Here is a 17,243-nt window from a genome sequence, read left to right on the forward strand (position 1 = left end):
TTGGGATCGTGACAGATGCAAGTTGCCAAAGCTGTATGGAGGAAGGCGAGATGGAATCATCTAAGCATTTCCTTCTTCATTGTCCAGCTTTTGCCAGACTGAGGTTGAAACACCTCGGAAGGCCCTTTTTCGGCGATCCTAGCGAAGTGGCTAGAATCGATATTAGCCGTCTTAAGAAATTTGTATCGGATTCCAAGCGTTTTGCTGAATCCTAAAGGTCTTTGATCCACAGGGAGTTTTATTGGTACCACAATGGACAGCGCCATGGCTGTCTAAGTGAGATCTTCTGTTTTTAAAGAGATCTGCCTACTAACCTAACCTAACCTAATAAGTTTTCAAATTCAATATATGTAGTCCATTTCAACTTCTCAGATCTCCTTGAAGGCAAGAAGAACCTTGTTTCTCGATACATTGGTGTTTCTCCTTCAAAAAAGTATATCTGTACACTTATCTTTGACTGAAATTGCTATGGATGGCTCTAAAAGTCATCAACTCATATCAGTTGTGCTTAAACTCTCCTTTTATTTTAATTGCTTTGATATATAGCCAACATAATATTATGATCTTAACATGAACATTTTTAGCCGTCCAAAATCCTCAAAGAGCATTTACCACACAATTCGGTTTTAATCTAATGAAAGAAGCAGAATCAAGTCAGAGCTCTATAGCGAATAATCTATTAAACGAAATTTTGCATCAACGAAAACGTCTTGGTTTGAGTTTAAGTATTGAACTTTTCTTCTATCTCTTTCTCAAGCATCACCGATTGTGGGAATAGAGCTCTCAAATACCTCGATCTCATCTAGGTATATCTACGGTATCAGTTCAGTAACAGCTTCGATATTTTCTGGAGTAACAACTCTTATTGGAATACCAATGTATCGAGCAAACAGTAAACCGATGAAATTTGTAGATCTAGATATAATAGATGTAGAGTGTAATTAAGACTAATTAAAGCTATCATCTTTCAAATACCGTAATTTATTGATTTGTTTTCTTCGCTTTCTCCTAAAAGAGAGGAATGTAATCATCTCTATTTCGTCTCTATTTTCACAATACCATCAGGATCGAACTTAATCCATCATCGGTATACCATTCTCATAGAGTCTATAGTATATTTTTAATCTCACGAGCTGTCTCCTTCGCTGTCTTTATAATGAGGCTACAATCCATATCTATCAAATAATTTAAGGTTAGCTCTGTAATTCCTTCTAATCATAATTGTTTCATACTTGAATATCGAAGAAATTATTAAATTCACTATTTTACTCTTAGGGTGTTTCGAACCTTCAAATATCTTTATCGAAATATGTAGCTTACAGTCAGTCTTTACAACTATGATTGTGTACAGGAGACGCCTCATTGTTTCTATTGCACCTTGCTCCTGACTTTTTCTGCAGTCATCTCGATCCGTAAGTCCCATTTTGTAGGCATGTGCCGCCACCAGACAGTGGCCAGTGAGTATACCCACCAAACTCCTACTGTCACTCGATAGAAGGGACTTCTACTTCTGGTCTACAGCTTTACACATGGTTTTAGCGGTTTTACACCTCGGCATATTTGTCCAACGTGTTAGAATTTTTTTTTGCCATTTTCTGTTCGTCGTATAGACAGACAATTTTACAACATTCTTGGCAATTTCGTCCACAATCTCGTTGCCTTTAATGCCTTTATGCCCTGGCACCCAGTAGAAGTGAAGACATGTGTTCCTAGCAACTCTCTCCACTGTCGCCCTGGTATCCAAAACACTTTTGGCCGAAATAAAAACCGAGGTTGTTGCCTTGATTGCCGCTTGACTATCTACGTAGATATTGACTTTGGAGTAGCTGGCTGCTGTATTAAGGGCTAGCACTGCGGCTTTCCCAATAGCAAACACCTCCGCGTGAAAAATACTACAGTCGCTTGGAAGTTTACAAGGTTGCCTTACACCTAACTCCGGACAGTATATTCCCGCACCTACCCCGTCCCCCATTTTCGAACCATCCGTGTATATATTCAATGTGCAGCGTGAGGTTATCATTCTCTTACGCCAGCCGTCTTTTTCAAGGTTCACTCGGAATCTTCTTTCCCAGTTCATAAGTGGGGTCAAGTAGTCGGTACTGCCGGTATCGGCGATGGCGATATTATTTTAGAGGGTTATCTAAGGTTTCCACATACTGGTAACTGGTTTTTAAATACTGTTATAGTGTCAAACTAACCCAAAACCATAAATTTTAGTCAGACCTATTCCAATAGGTATGCTTCCGCACTATGTCCGCATATATATGTATTTATTTTTACCTTAAACGGCCTTTGGCTCTTTGGCTTATAAATATTGAACGGCATGGATTCAGAGCAATGCAATGTGAGAATATCTCTTCTATTGGCTTTACTACAGCTTGTAAATGCAACTCAACATACACACATAATTATGCATGCATCGGCAAGCATTCTTGTACTTTTGACTATTTTTTTTTTTTTGCGCTGGGCCCTCAATGCAGAAGCGATTATTCGCACAGCTGCGCGGTGGTAGATCAGGAACCGGTCATAAAATGCCTTTCATATGCACAAGTACTCACTTGTAAACTTCAACTTGCAAATATTGCAAAGCCAACGCACACACAGCCGACACTTTCTCAGCCAGCAGCCACGGCGCGCCAATATTTCGCGCAAACGCGCCAGCTCTACAGCTAAATAGCTACACAGCTTCTACTGCGAGTTCGGCTTCCAACAATTTGGCCTTAGACCGCATTTTACTACGTCGACGTCATAGCTTGGCGAATGAAGATGATTTATAGAATCATTTTATTATTTATTGCTCATTCAAATCGCTGTCAAATGAGTTGGTAATTAATTAGGGTGATTTAACAAAAGCACCAAAGCAGCTTAAGGACTTAGTCGTACTCGTATGCGTGATAGAAGCGTCAAGTGAGAGAGTGATAGAGAAAGAGCGCGTACTGTGTCGCAATGTTGTTATTGCAATTGAAGCGGTGATTTTCCGAGTTGTTCATGATTCGGCGTTGTTGTTGTTGTTGTTTATTTTGTTGTTGTTTATTTTGTTGTTATTGAGCTGTGCTCTTTCTATTATGGCTTTATTATTAGACACTCTACTTACTACCAGGTGTCACAGAGTTACAACGTTGTCTGTTTGTATGCACAGTTGCATTTCTCGAGAGTGTAATATCGGTTTAATGATTTATTTTTTGGAGAACAGGAAGTTGAAGAAGGCGAAAATAAATTTAGAAATAATGTTTATTTGCTAGAATTTCTTACATTCTGTTATGATTCACTGCTGCATATGTGCAGAGTGTAATTGAGTGCAATTGGTCAAATTCTTTAGGGATTCATAAATTATAGTGAATCGATGTTCTGCGACTATAATAAAGGCAGCAGAATTTTGGGTAGTTTTCTACCTATACGTACTATAGTCATTAATTCTAGAACTTCATAAAATTTGGAAGAATTATAGTAGAGCTGCGAGATTTTTGATATAATCGAGATTCAAATACAAATCTTATATCAGGTCTAGTAAGAATATGGCTTCAGTAAGTTATCCCTCGCGTTGTATAATTGCGATCAGATTATGCTACATGACGTTGAGGAATATAAGATTTCGTATTAAAAAAATTCAAATAGTTTTGTCATTGCTAGATTTAGTATTGTTTGAGCATCCGGAAATAGGAACACCTGAAAGATGAAAACGCAAGCCAGCCGCCTGAAAATTTTATACAATTTTGGGTTCGTCAATTCCGGTCCGGTAATTTTGATTAAAAATAGCGCCATTTGCAAAAAAATATCGATAAAGTAATGGAAATCATCGAGTTTCTGTTGCTCAGGAGGTGCTAAACATTGAACAAAAGACCGTTTCCAACCATTGAAATAAGGCTTGATAGAAAAAGAAGCTCGATGTATGGGTAACCGAGTTGACGCAAAACATCACATGGACCGAATTTCCATCATCGAGGTGAGCTGGCGTAAACGCTGACCAAGCATAGACTACGTATGAGCTACTCCATTACGGGCAAACTCAAAAACTTCAAAGAGGACATGGTAGTGTGAGGAGATCCCAGCTCCGTTGGTAATTAAGACATTCACTATACCTACCTACCTACCTACGATCAAGCTCTTAATTCGGACTTATCCTGTCAACAATTGAACCGACTGAAGTAATTAATCGTACAGAATAAGTCAGTTTTCAGTTCAGTTGTGTGGAATATGGACAACGCCAGGCCACACACTTCGATACCAGAAGCTCCGTAAATTTGATTGGAAGGTTCTTTTGCCACCATTGTATAGTCGGCACCTCACACCAAGTGATTACTACATGTTCCTGTCTATGGCGAATGATTTGGTTTTTGAAAAATTCGCTTTAAGGAAAGCTTGTTAAACTCGATTTTGCCACTCTTTTGCCGATAGGGATGAGGATTTCTATGGGAATTATAATGTAAATATATCTTCAAAATGTCAAAAAGTTTTAAGCAATGAAATTCCTTCTTTCAAACTTTCAAGCAAATTTTGACGTTTTAATTTAAAATTAATTGGAAATTGCTTTATTTACTTTTTATGAAGAATATTTTACTTAATTAATTTAAACATACTAAAGTACAGTTCAAATACATAAAAATACTGATAGATTAATTCTTCACTTTTTTTAAGTTAACAAGTAGGGAAAGGCTAAGTTCGGGTGCAACCGAACATTTTATACTCTCGCAATTTATTTAGAGATCTACCTATATTTTCGGTGAAAAATTACCCTTATGCACTGAGTTCTTCATGTTTGATATCAGGGGCCTTGAAAAGTCATGGTCCGATTTTGACAATTTTTCCACAAGTTATGTCACAGCTCAAATACAGTATTTGTGTAAAGTTTTATTTCGCTATCTTTATCGGTTCCTTATGTATTCATTATAAAGTGAACGAATCAGATGGAATTCAAAATTGAGTTATATGGGAAGTAGGCGTAGTTGTGAACCGATTTCATCCATTTTCCACACGTGGCATCAGGATTCCAAGAAAATATTATATACCGAATTTTATTCGAATCTGTCGAGTAGTTCCTGAGATATGGTTTTTCACCCATAAGTGGGCGACGCCACGCCCATTTTCCATTTTGTAAAAAATCTCAGTGCAGCTTCTGCCATTTCTTATGTTAAATTTTGTGTTTCTGACGTTTCTCGTTAGTGAGTTAACGCACTTTTAGTCATTTTCAACCTAACCTTTGTATGGGAGGTGGGCGTGGTTATTATCCGATTTCTTTCATTTTTGGACTGTATAAGGAAACGCCTGAAAGGAACGACTGCAGAAAGTTTGGTTTATATAGCTTTATTGGTTTGCAAGATATATACAAAAAAACCTATTTGGGGGCGGGGTCACGCCCACTTTTCCAAAAAAATTACATTCAAAGGTGCCCCTCCCTAATGCGATACTATGTTCCAAATTTTATTTTCATAACATTATTTATGGCTTAGGTATAGCTCTTTATGTGTTTTTGGTTATCGCCATTTTGTGGGCGTGGCAGTGGTCCGATACCGCCCATTTTCGAACTTAACCTTCTTATGGTGCCAAGGAATACATGTTCCAAGTTTCATTAAGATATATCAATTTTTACTCAAGTTACAGCTTGCACGGACGGACAGACAGACATCCGGATTTGAACTTTACTCGTCACCCTGATCACTTTGGTATATATAACCCTATATCTAACTCGTTTAGTTTTAGGACTTACAAACTACCGTTATGTGGACAAAACTATAATAATCTCTTTAGCAACTTTTGTTGCGAGAGTATAAAAATTTTATTATATTATTTGAAATTGTTAAATTTTGAAAATTTATTATATATCTAATAAAATAACTCATTTTAAGTAATCACATTTAATCAGGAGGACACCTGCAAAGTTTTTCCGCTTTCACTTTCAATTCTTGCCCGAAGTGATACTAAGCGATAGATTTAATACAGTTAAAGCACCGCTATATACTTTAGTGGAAACTTTATATTCGCCTTCGGCAAAAAAACCTTCCGCTATAAAAATCATTATTGGCATACGCGTTATTGTCATGTTTCCCTAAAATTGAATTAGAAATATTAAAAAGTTCGAAAATGGAGTTTAAAGCTGGTATACGCACCCGTAGTGGACACTTTACGCTGCTCAGACTGCGCATGCTCATGCTTATTATATAGTTGATGACGCCATTGCCACCTTTTGCGCTTTCCAGCTTACAAGCATCGATTAACACCTTCATATTCATGCTTTTGTATTCCTCCATTTTATTGCGACGGAAAATCTCAATCTCTAGCTGAAAATGATATTCATGCGTTTATATATATATTATTATAAGTATTCTTATATGTGATCTCACCATTGCCGCTTTGAGTGGTTTAACGAAGTTGCAGCCAGCGCTCATATACTTAAATTTTCCACGCCCCTTCAATAGCTGACAATAGGCTGGATCACAAACTTCTTTATTAAAATCACATTCCAGGTTGGTGGGTATAACTACCGGGTGCTTGAAAATACATGAAAATATGTTCAAAATAAATATTTTATTACATGGAAAATAAAATTGTGAAAGTACCAACCACATAACTAAAGAGCGCTAAATTTATAAATAAAATCTGTTGTGACAGCGTCTCCATTTCGTACTAATTCTAATTTGTATACTCACTTCGTTGAATGCAAACATTTCCGATAATCACCGCAAATCACATGTGAATAATACCAATCAGTGCCATTTAGTGTAATTGAGCTAAAATTTTAGCATTATTCTATTTTGCATTGTTTTGGCAATAATCACAGTTTGTTTTGATTCGAACTTCTGATAAAGCTAAATTAAAAATATAACTGCAATATTCGTTTTTTTTTTTACATTTTTTCGGTTCAGTATACTGTAAACTTATTCAATATCGTTTGTTTTATTAAAAAATAAATAATTAGTTAATATTAATTTCATGACAATTTTAAACATAACACAGATATTTAGTGAAATTTTAAATTTTATTGATTTACCTATTGAATGGACGTACTTTTAAAATAACATGTTCACAACTAGACAAGTAAGAAGGTACTATTTCTTATAATTACGGTCGGGACGGGGCCACTTTTCAAAAAAAAAATTACATTCAGATATGCCCCTTCCTAGTGCGATTCTTTATGCCAAATTTTACTTGCATAACTCTAGTTATGACAATTTATAGGTTTTCGGGTTTCGCCGTGCAGTGGTCCGATTTCGCCCATTTTCAATACCAACCTTCTCAGGATGACAAGGATTATATGTACCAAGGTATCTTCATAATTACTCAAGTTATCGGTTGCACGGACAGACGGATGGACGGACAGACAGACATCCGGATTTCCACTCGTCCTGATCATTTTAATATACATATATAACCCTAAATCCAACTTGTTTAGTTTTATGACTCTTAGCAACTTTTGTTGCGAGAGTATAAAAACGGACAAAGACCGTGGTGTCGTCTACTTATGGATCAAGAAGCATATCCTAGGAGCTATTAGATCAATATCAACGAAGTTACATGCGTAAATATCCTTGACATTCGAAAGTCACAGTTTGAAAATCGGGGGAAATCGGTTTATAACCACGTCTACATTCCATATAACACAATTTTGAATTCGAAAATATTGTGTTTTTTTGCCACAAATGGTCAAAATCGGGTAACTCCTTCTCTTGGATCTCATATACCTAATAAAGGAAGAGATTTTTTTTAACTTATACGGTGGGCGTTATACATTATATATCGGTTAATATATGAGATATTTTAGCAAAATTAATTGAACGTATAACCTTGGATATACTATAGCTTGGGGTGGAAATTTGTGAAATCGTTCCAGGAGTTATTTCAGCTTTCATATAGTATATATAATAATTCTTTATTCTGGTGTGCTTTATGCCAAACATATAGATCGATTTCTGAGTTATATCAATAAAATATAATAGTAACAGGTTCGTGAAATAGATCTTTTCCTCGTCCAAATACAGTAAAGAAATGTGACCAAACCTTGGTCTGGTGCCCATACCCCTATTATAATGTTTTACCAATACCTGAAAATATTTCCACTTCCGCTTCACAAATTGTACTCGTATAAGTATAAAATGTTTGGTTATAAAAGAACTTAGCTCTCCTTATTTTTATACTCTCGCAACATGTTGCACAGAGTACTATAGTTTTGTTCACATAACGGTTGTTTGTGTCACCAAGAAATAAAAGAGTTAGATATGGGATTATATATATATAATTGATCAGGATGACGAGTAGATTTGAAATTCGGATGTCTGTCCGTTCGTCCGTACGTGCAAGCGATAACTTGAGTAAAAATTAAGATATCTTAATGAAACTTGGTAGACATATTCCTTGGCACCCTGAGGAGGTTGCTTTCGAAAATGGGCAAAATCGGTCCACTGCCACGCCCACAAAGTGGCGGAAACTGAAAACCTATACAGTGTCATAACTAAGCCATAAATAAAGTTATTTTGGATGTAATTTTTTTGAAGAAGTGGGCGTGGCCCCGTCCTCAAATAGGTTTTTTGTATTTATCTCGCAAATCAATAAAGCTATATAAACCAAACTTTTCGCAGTCGTTTCTTTTAGCCACTTCTTAATGCAGTCCAAAAATGAAAGAAATCAGAAACACTAAATTTCACATAAGCAATTGCAGATAGAAGCTGCACTCAGACTTTTTTGCAAAATGGAAAATGGGCGTGGCATCGCCCACTTATGAGTCAAAAACCATATCTCAGGAACTACTCGACCGATTTCAATGAAACTTGGTTTGTAATAGTTTCCTTACATCCCAATGATATGTTGCGAAAATAGGCCAAATCGCTTCACAATCACGCCTACTTCCTATATACCAGAACTTTGAAGACGATCTGTATCGTTTACTTTACAATATATAAAGTAAGCACTAGTGAAGATATCGGTGCAGAACTTTGCACAAATACTATGTTTATAGTGTGGCAGCCCCATTCTAAAAATCGCCGAAATCGGACCATAGGTTTTTAAGGCCCCATATATCGAACGCGAGGACCTCGGTGGTTCTAGCCTAATATTATGGTTTCCAACATTCAATGGACTTTATACAACATATATGACGAATATGTGGGTCAAATTGTGTATTATATAATATTAATAAAGTTAAATAAATTGCGAGAGTATAAAATGTTCGGTTACACCCGAACTTAGCCATTCCTTACTTGTTTATGTTTATGATCTTTGAATCTTTGGATCTTTTTGAATTTTCTAAATTTGATTTACCATTCCTAATCAGCGGTTTTGAAATTATTTTAGAATAAAATTACTACAAATTTTTCACAACAAATTTCCAAGCATTCAAAATGATGGAGATATATATCCTTAAAAGTTCATTTGAAAGCATTCCTCTCATTTTTGGCGTCGAAAACAGTTGACAATGCGGTTTGTTCCTGATAAGAAGCTATGAAAAAGAAACTTTCGAGTTGCAAACTATGTTTGTACTACGAATGGTTAATCAATTCCATGTTTTGATTCGTAAAAAAATATTGTTCATTTTCGATAATATATTATTAAAACTTACACGTAGTCGGGTTAATTTACGCCATAAAGAATTAATTGACTAGTTATTGGCGTTAAAATCAAGATTAATCAACGTTTAAGGGGTAATACGAGGCGTGTTCAAAAAATAACGGGAATTTTTCAATTTCCAAGTCCTCAAAAATCCAATAGTCAATATTTTTTTTTATTAATTTGATACACATACATACTACTGAAGTACTATGTAGTGTTCAGTTATATTCATTGCTTACTTTTTCTGTGCAGCCGCTGAGGTTAGAAGTGTCTTGATGAGCTTCTCGATTTTCGTTTGTTGAGAGCTCACATTTCATTGCATGTTCGTGAGTTTTTTTTTCAAAAACAATACTGTAATGATGACCCAGCCTACATTTTCTCAAGACATGACTCCGTTTTTACTATTTCCAAAAATAAAGAAAGCGTCGATTTACAAACATACGAGAAATCGCTGAAAGAGGCAATGGCTATGCCAAACATCGAATTTGAAGTGAGAAGTGTTTCGATGTTTGGAAGAGGCGCTCACATAAGTGGATAATATCGTGTGGTGACTATTTTGAAGACCATAACATTAATGTGGTCGATTGAAGAAATATTTTTTATAAAAAATGATAATTCCCGTTATTTTTTGAACACAGCTCGTACTCGGTTCTCACAGATTATTTGAAAGCCAACTAACTATTGGTTAATACATAAGTGAATTCTCAATTTTTCTCAACCTGTGCTCATATATAAATATGTATTTGTTATTATAATAAATAATTATTCTCCTATTGGATATACTTACATAATTATTTATGCATATTTAGCGAGATTTATCCAGCAGTAGCCGCACACATTCCAACTAACAGCGCAACAATTTTTCTTATCTAATTGCAGTGAAAACGCTTAATACAATATTTAATTAAACAGCAAATGCAATGTACCGTTAAAGGCGCCACCAACAGCCTTGAATGACGCGGCGTCGCAACCACACACAACGCCGCGCTGCGCCAAACTGCGATTAGTTGTGCTAAAATGGCAATAAATACGCGGCACAACAACTAAATTTTAACAACAAATATATAAACAAGTGTTGTTGTTGTTGTGTAAAAAAGGTGTTACTTTGGTCACGGCTGCTGTGTCAACAAATGACGTTGGCCAACAAGCAAGCAAGCAAGCAAATGCATAAATTAATGAAAATCCACTGTGTATTGGTGTTGTTGTTGTTGCTCGTATATTGTTAGTGTAAATATGTATGTATGCCGTTACGATTAAGCGCTGCTTGCATTAAAATGATTTATGCCAATGCATTGACATGGACACGGGCCGGCGCAGAGGCGTACAAAGGCGGGTTAGATCCACATATGTGTGGCAAGTGCGCTTATTAGCAAAAAATAACAACACCACACAGACTCTTATGCAACTAAGTGTGCAGTGGACAACAATTGGCAGTTGTAGTTGTTGGTAAGTGCATTCCATATTAATTATTCAATTTTATTTAAATTTTCATACAACCAACTCAACTAGGGGCGGCAGTGAAATGCTATTTTTATTATATTTACAGTTATTTTTAGTTTTATTTTATTTTTATCTGATTTATTTATAAATTGGCATTTCCACTGTCCACCAGTCTGTGTAGTCTTGCGTTGGTTGCATAAATACCAATCGGAGATATATTAAATAATTGGCATTTGCCGCGTACGAATACAGTGTGTGCAATAATTTATTGTATCAAATGTCAAGTTCAAGTGGTGTGGCCATACATGACATATTGCAACCTTATGCAGTTAACGGTTGTTTAGAACAGCATTCCATTACAAGTAATTTATTGTATATGAACATATAAATCAAAGTGAAACGGTGTATCTATAGACAAATTGGTTTAGTCGTGATCGTCCATTTAATCAAATTTAGTTAACATAGCGAACAAGTTTTTATTGCTATAAAATAGAATAATATTAAATGTAATACTAAATGCAGGGGAAATCTCCACAACATATTTACAAATAATGATATTTTTAAAAAATATCAAAAAAATATTAAAAATTATATATAATTTTGTTTAAACAATATCTTCTAATTTAAACTAACATGGAAAAAATAGTTAAGGGAAGGGTCTGGATTTTCACTTTCGAAAAATCGATTTTTTTTATTTTATCTTATTGTTTAACATTTCAAGAATATGTCCTCAAAATTTTAATCCGATCTAAGCAATATTCTTGAAGTTATTGTTTAATTAGTCTCGGGGCCTTTAACGCTCTAACTCTAACAGCTACGGGCGGTTGGGATTGCATTGCAGCTTTAAACGCGTTTTTCTCAAAACTAGTTTTTTGAAGTCCGTGTTCACTGCCATTTGAAAACTGCTCGACCGATTCATTTCAAACTTGGTACACATTTTCTTCACATAAAATACCTCCCCTCTACGTTTAGTAATTTTTTTTTTTACATTAAGGGTGTTTCCCACCCTGAAAATGGCGGAAATTTTAGTCGAAAATAACGGTTCACACCTTAGATGGCCGCCAAAAATTTTTAAATAAAAAAATTAATAATCATAGAACGTTGGGGGAAGATTTGTTTAAAATTTAAGTAAATTTTTATGGTTTTTCATTTTCGGATAATTTCCGGCCGAGTTACAGGGAACACCGCAAATTGTTTTTTTTTTTTTTTTCAAGACGTCCTAGGGGAAGCTCTGTCATGGGCTAATGGTTTAATATTTTTGCATGAAAAATTTACAGAACATAGTCAAAACTATGCTCAATAATGTATAGAAGGTTTGAATAAAATCGCTTAATCGATATTTGAGATAAAAAATCACAAAAAAGTGTTTTTTTGCGCTGAAACCCAGACCCCTCCCTTAAATTGTCTTCTTATTGGATTCATCAATTCCGATTTTTTCAAATTACCTTTGGGTGTTTCAACAATCCTTCCGATCTCAATCTCCTGTATAGATCCGACGTCGCAAAGAATATTAAGGGGTTTAGGGGTAGTCAGAGACACGAAAAAATGAGAATTTTCAGTAATTTTTTTTGCTATTAAATCATGTGATTTTACAAATGTAATAATATGGCATTATTATACAATGTTTTGACTTAAAGTCACGAAAAATTGAAAAAAAGTTTATAATTACCAAAGTTATAGCTGTTGACCCAGTTTCAAAAAAGGTTCTTGCGGTGACAATCATAAGTCCTTGGAGATTCAACTAAAATCAATCGGATAAAAAAAATATATTTTATAAAGAGATAATCCTGTGCCTGATCGAAGCTTTTTTTTTTCAAAAATTAACAAAGTGACGGCCTCAGGAAATTTTTTTTTTTATAGATTTTCGGGAAAAAATCAACAGTTAATTGGACTTAAAAAATCGAAATTTTTGAAAAAAAAAACTTCGATCAGGCCTGAGTTTATTATGTATTCTAAGAGTTGTATGGATTTCATTAAAATTTACTGAGCGTTTAATGAGTTACAGTTGTCACCAGTTCAAAAAACAAAGCTTTGAGAAAAACGCATTTAAAGTTTCAGACTAGTTGGTTTGAAGCTCTCACTATTATTCTGATTGAATCCACCTACACATCTTGAAAGTAAATTATCATTACTGAGATCGTCGTAAATCCGTTTAATAGCTTTGAAAACATCAGGAGGTAAGGGAGAACAATCTTGAATATAAGTATCAAGCTCTCCCCTTGCTGCAGCGCGCTGGTAAGCTAGCGATTTTTGTTATTTGTCGAATAACTGGAAAAGTTATTATCGGATCAACTTCAATTTTTCAGAGAATATTTTTAAACGAAAATGCAAAAAAAATTGAATTTTTGAAAATCCTGACTACCCCTAACCCCTTAAATGATTAAAAAGTGAATAAAATTTCACTCGTAACAGTTTGTATCATATTCCTTCGTACATATTTTTATTAACAAAAAAAATTTTGTTTGAATACAAATATTTTTACATACACATGACATTCGTATAGTAGCTTTCGTATGATAGATCTTTTAGTTTCTTCAATGAAATTATTTCTATAGCGTCAGTTGTCTCATCTGTCTTTTACCGGAGCGGACATTAAAGTTTCAAAAATATAAATATATCACAATCTATTTTAATATATCAGCCAATTCTATTGAATGATATGGGCAAGTGTCGACTTTTGTTTAGATTTCTACTCCAAGTATACTACTATAAGAGTTATAATCTCTAAGCTGGTCGAGAATATCAACTAGATTAAGTTCGACAAATTCATTAGAAGCTCTGCGAAATATACACCCTTATTGCGAGTGTCTACTGTCAATGGATAGACTTCAGTCGGTGATATTATATTTTGGTATTGTTGGCGACTAATCGATACTTACAATAGCACCTGTAGTCCATAGTGGCACAGTATTCGATTATCTACGATTATGTGTAATGAAGAGTTTCTCTTAAAATTTGCCGTCAGCTTTATATTAAAGTGAATATTTTTGGAATATTATCGAAGTTTCTGTTGTAAAAATATCTTCGATAATAAAAATTATCGACAAACTGTCCAAAACAATAGAACTTAATAAACTTAATAAAATGGTATGCGGTTCATATATGCGGACGTATGATGAAATTGTATTTTGATCTATCATGATTGTTGGAAATTGATGTGTAAAGTTAACTGTTTAAACTGATTTTTGAATTATGATATGTTTGGAAAATCCTGGTTTTGCCTATAGTTTTCTAATATCACTGAAAAATCAGCCAAATCTCAGCTGTTTATACGAAATGCTCTTTTATAATGGGCATCTGCACTTAGATATGAGATTGTGTCGTCAAGACACCATTTGATTATAGATAGTCTTATCCAAACCACTATGGTCTGGATCACTGGTCCTACTGCGATAATATTGGTTTTGAATAAACTTCATTGTGAAGATAACCATTAATTTTGGAAATTGTTTCGTCGTTTATTTTGGTAAAATGAAATATTTGAATATATATGTTCGTCTACATTTTTGAGAATACCTTATATCTGGTTTCCGTTATAGTTAGTAAATTTTTATTCCTAAAAGATTTTATAGACTTTTTGAGGTTAGATTTGCATAGGAGGAATGCTCATATAAACCGAATTCGATCATTTAAATGTAATTTGAGGGCTAGGCAGGCAAAATCGTTGAGATATAGAAGTATTGTTCTCTAATTCACAAAAACACGTTAATTTTCATGACCCGTTTTGCAAACTCACAAAACTTTTAGCGCCATATTCTCTGCTATGATTATTGCAAGCTATTATCCAGCAGTAGTTCTAAAATGTTAGTCATTTTAGCATTGAGGCTTAAAATACATGCACATATAAACATACATATAATAGATTAAATATATATGAGATGTTCGACTAAATTAAAAATAAAAACAAAAAACTTTACACACAGGTAAAGCGTAAATGCATTCCCACTAAAAGTGTGAAAGTGAACGAGGAAAGGTAATATGTTGTACAAATATGCATTGTTTTACATATGAGAGAGAGCTCCCACGACAGCAACGACACCAGTCACACACAAACCCCATGCTGTTGCCCGACATTACTGCTGCTGTTGTTGTTTTACTCGTTGTTGTTGCTGTCTGCTAGAATGATCGGTCGGTCAGTCAAGTTTAAGTTTTGGGTTTTTGAAATTCTACACCAGCGTCAGAGCAACGCGTTAACCCACACCGCACCCCAGCCGCTACCACCACCAGTGGCAATGTGACCGCCACCGCCCGACTGCGTCGCGTCGCCACCACCTGCGATTGCGCGTCTGCATCGACTTCGATCACCAGCGCACACTTCACTGCACCGGCACAGCAGTCAACAGCAGTATAGCACCAGGCCGGTGAACCGACCGACCCGGACCGGGCGCAGAGCTCCATCGCGCTCACGGCACAGCGACGGTGAGCGACCAACGAAGCGAAATTTCAGAAGGTGTGAAGTTTAAACTGGATATGAGTTCACTTCATTTACGCTGGGGTCGTTCAATGCGCTATGCATGTTTGGGGCACCTTACACTGTTGTTGCTGCTGCTGCTGATATTGCACCGAGCCTGGTTGTGGTGTAAAGAGTGAAAGCCTGCAAAGAAAAAATATAATAATTTACAAAAATTAAATTTAACATGCAAAAACAAAACGGAGCTGAGTCCGAATTTACGTACAGAGTATGTGTTGTTGTTGCTGTTGTCTTTTGCGGCATTTTGTTTTGCATTGGCTGGCGATTGAAGTGCTCTTAATCGAAGCTTCGTGCCAAGCGGACAAGTGCATGGCCGCAGCGCCGCCCCTGCACCCGCACAAAATATTGAGCGGCGCTGACACATTCTTCGTAGACAGTCGAGCTGAAAAAAAAGTTGGTTTAAACCTACCGCTAGCTAACTGCTGACCGCTACTCTGCTACGTTGTTTTGGAAGACTCGCTGCTCATCTTGTTGCTGCCGTCGCCGCCGCTGCTGCTGTTGCTGGGGTGTTAAATGAATTGTTCATAATTTTTGTAACAGCTAGAAAGAACTCCTGTTGTCTTCTTGTCGGCTTGCTGTGCTTGTTTTTGTTGTGAAGACTCTTGTTGTTGCTGCTGCTTCTTCGCATCGTCTTACTCTCGCCGTCGCTTATTTATTATATTATTTATTATTATTTGTTGTTGTATTTGCTCAATTCTTCTGGCATGATGGCCTCGGCGCTTTTTAGTTGAATTCTTCTCTGCCACAGCGCTCTCCTACTTCGGTACGCTTCGGTCACATCACTTGACTCCATACACGCTTGAGGTGGTTTGCTTTTGCCACCGTATCCTTAAGTCGCCTTGCTTTTATTAAATTGCGTTGGTCCGTTGCATATACATATATATGTATATATATTCACAAATATATATATATTTTAATTTTTTTCCACTTTACATTTTTTTGCAAGTTTTTGCTCTGACGCGGACGACATGCTGTGTTTGCAAAAGGCGTTTGCTTTTTTATTTATTTAAATTTCAATTTTATCATCCTTCCACTGCGCCACATACGAGCGCACACACATTCATACACACGCATACGGACCATTCCATTTGTTGATGACTGCGTTTCATCTTAGTACTGTGTTCGGCAGACGCCTCACAGCTATTGCCGGCTTCCATTAGTACTGATGCATTCTCATATTTTACCAATACCTTCCATCCATGTGCCATCCTGCTTCCCAGCAATTTTTTATTTTCTCTGCCGCACTATTGTGACGTGTTTGGGGCTGTTTGCCTTTGAAGCGTGGAGAATGCAAATGCGTCATGTGTAGGTAATGTAGACAGGAATACTTACATACTCACGAGAACAAACAGACAACCGATAAGTATGTCGGCTACAAAAGACAAGCGCATTTTGTACCGTTTAGCTCGATATATTAGACCAAGAGATGCTCCAACTTCTGTAATCCGTCTGAGGAGTATGTTTTCTGTCGAGACGCTCCTAAGTCTATTCAAATTTCTGACCGGGGAATGAGTTTTTCAAGTTTGAAACGAAAATAAGTCACGCGGGGCTAAATCTGGGAAGGAGCTCAGTGTCCATTTTTGGTTTCGTTTCTAGGTGCTCGAGACGTCCTACTTAAATTTATGACCGAGGAATGAGTTTTGTAAGTTTGGAACGAAAAGGGGGCTAAATCTGGAGTCCTCTTAGTGTCTAGGCACTCTAGATGTTCTACTCAAATTTATGACCGAGTTTTAAGTTTGGAACGAAAAAGGGGCTAAATCTGGAATCCTCTTAGTGTCTGGAGTCCTCTTAGTGT

At 36.0% G+C, this 17,243-nt stretch overlaps 2 protein-coding genes across 3 annotated transcripts in view; one reads left to right on the top strand and one right to left on the bottom strand.

Annotated features, from left to right (window-relative positions):
* LOC105212596 (peptidyl-prolyl cis-trans isomerase-like 3) overlaps nt 1–17,243 on the top strand; it is a 147,542-nt gene that overhangs the window by 68,722 nt on the left and 61,577 nt on the right. The window contains exon 5 of one of the 2 annotated variants that reach the window (XR_003752333.2): nt 10,417–10,983. The exons of the other annotated variant lie outside the window; for it this stretch is intronic. The gene's annotated coding sequence lies outside the window, so the exon portion shown is untranslated. The remainder of the gene's footprint in view (nt 1–10,416; nt 10,984–17,243) is intronic. 2 annotated transcript variants of the gene reach the window in all.
* On the bottom strand, nt 5,179–6,479 carry LOC105212632 (uncharacterized). Its single transcript, XM_054233593.1, has 3 exons — nt 6,339–6,479; nt 6,105–6,275; nt 5,179–6,043 (listed from the first exon to the last, which is right to left on the bottom strand). The coding sequence occupies exons 1-3, from the start codon at nt 6,381–6,383 to the stop codon at nt 5,894–5,896; spliced, it is 366 nt and encodes a 121-aa protein (XP_054089568.1). The 5' UTR covers nt 6,384–6,479; the 3' UTR covers nt 5,179–5,893.

This window comes from Zeugodacus cucurbitae, chromosome 6 (assembly GCF_028554725.1).
Source record: "Zeugodacus cucurbitae isolate PBARC_wt_2022May chromosome 6, idZeuCucr1.2, whole genome shotgun sequence".
Classification (NCBI taxonomy): Eukaryota; Metazoa; Arthropoda; class Insecta; order Diptera; family Tephritidae; genus Zeugodacus; species Zeugodacus cucurbitae.

What these genes read in the sequence shown, in the direction of transcription:
- LOC105212632 (XM_054233593.1), bottom strand. Translation starts at nt 6,383, where the DNA reads ATGAGCGCTGGCTGCAACTTCGTTAAACCACTCAAAGCGGCAATG. An exon ending in AACCACTCAAAGCGGCAATG is followed by an intron (nt 6,276 to 6,338) that starts GTGAGATCACAT and finishes TATCATTTTCAG; the next exon opens with CTAGAGATTGAGATTTTCCG. An exon ending in GCGTAAAGTGTCCACTACGG is followed by an intron (nt 6,044 to 6,104) that starts GTGCGTATACCA and finishes ATTCAATTTTAG; the next exon opens with GGAAACATGACAATAACGCG.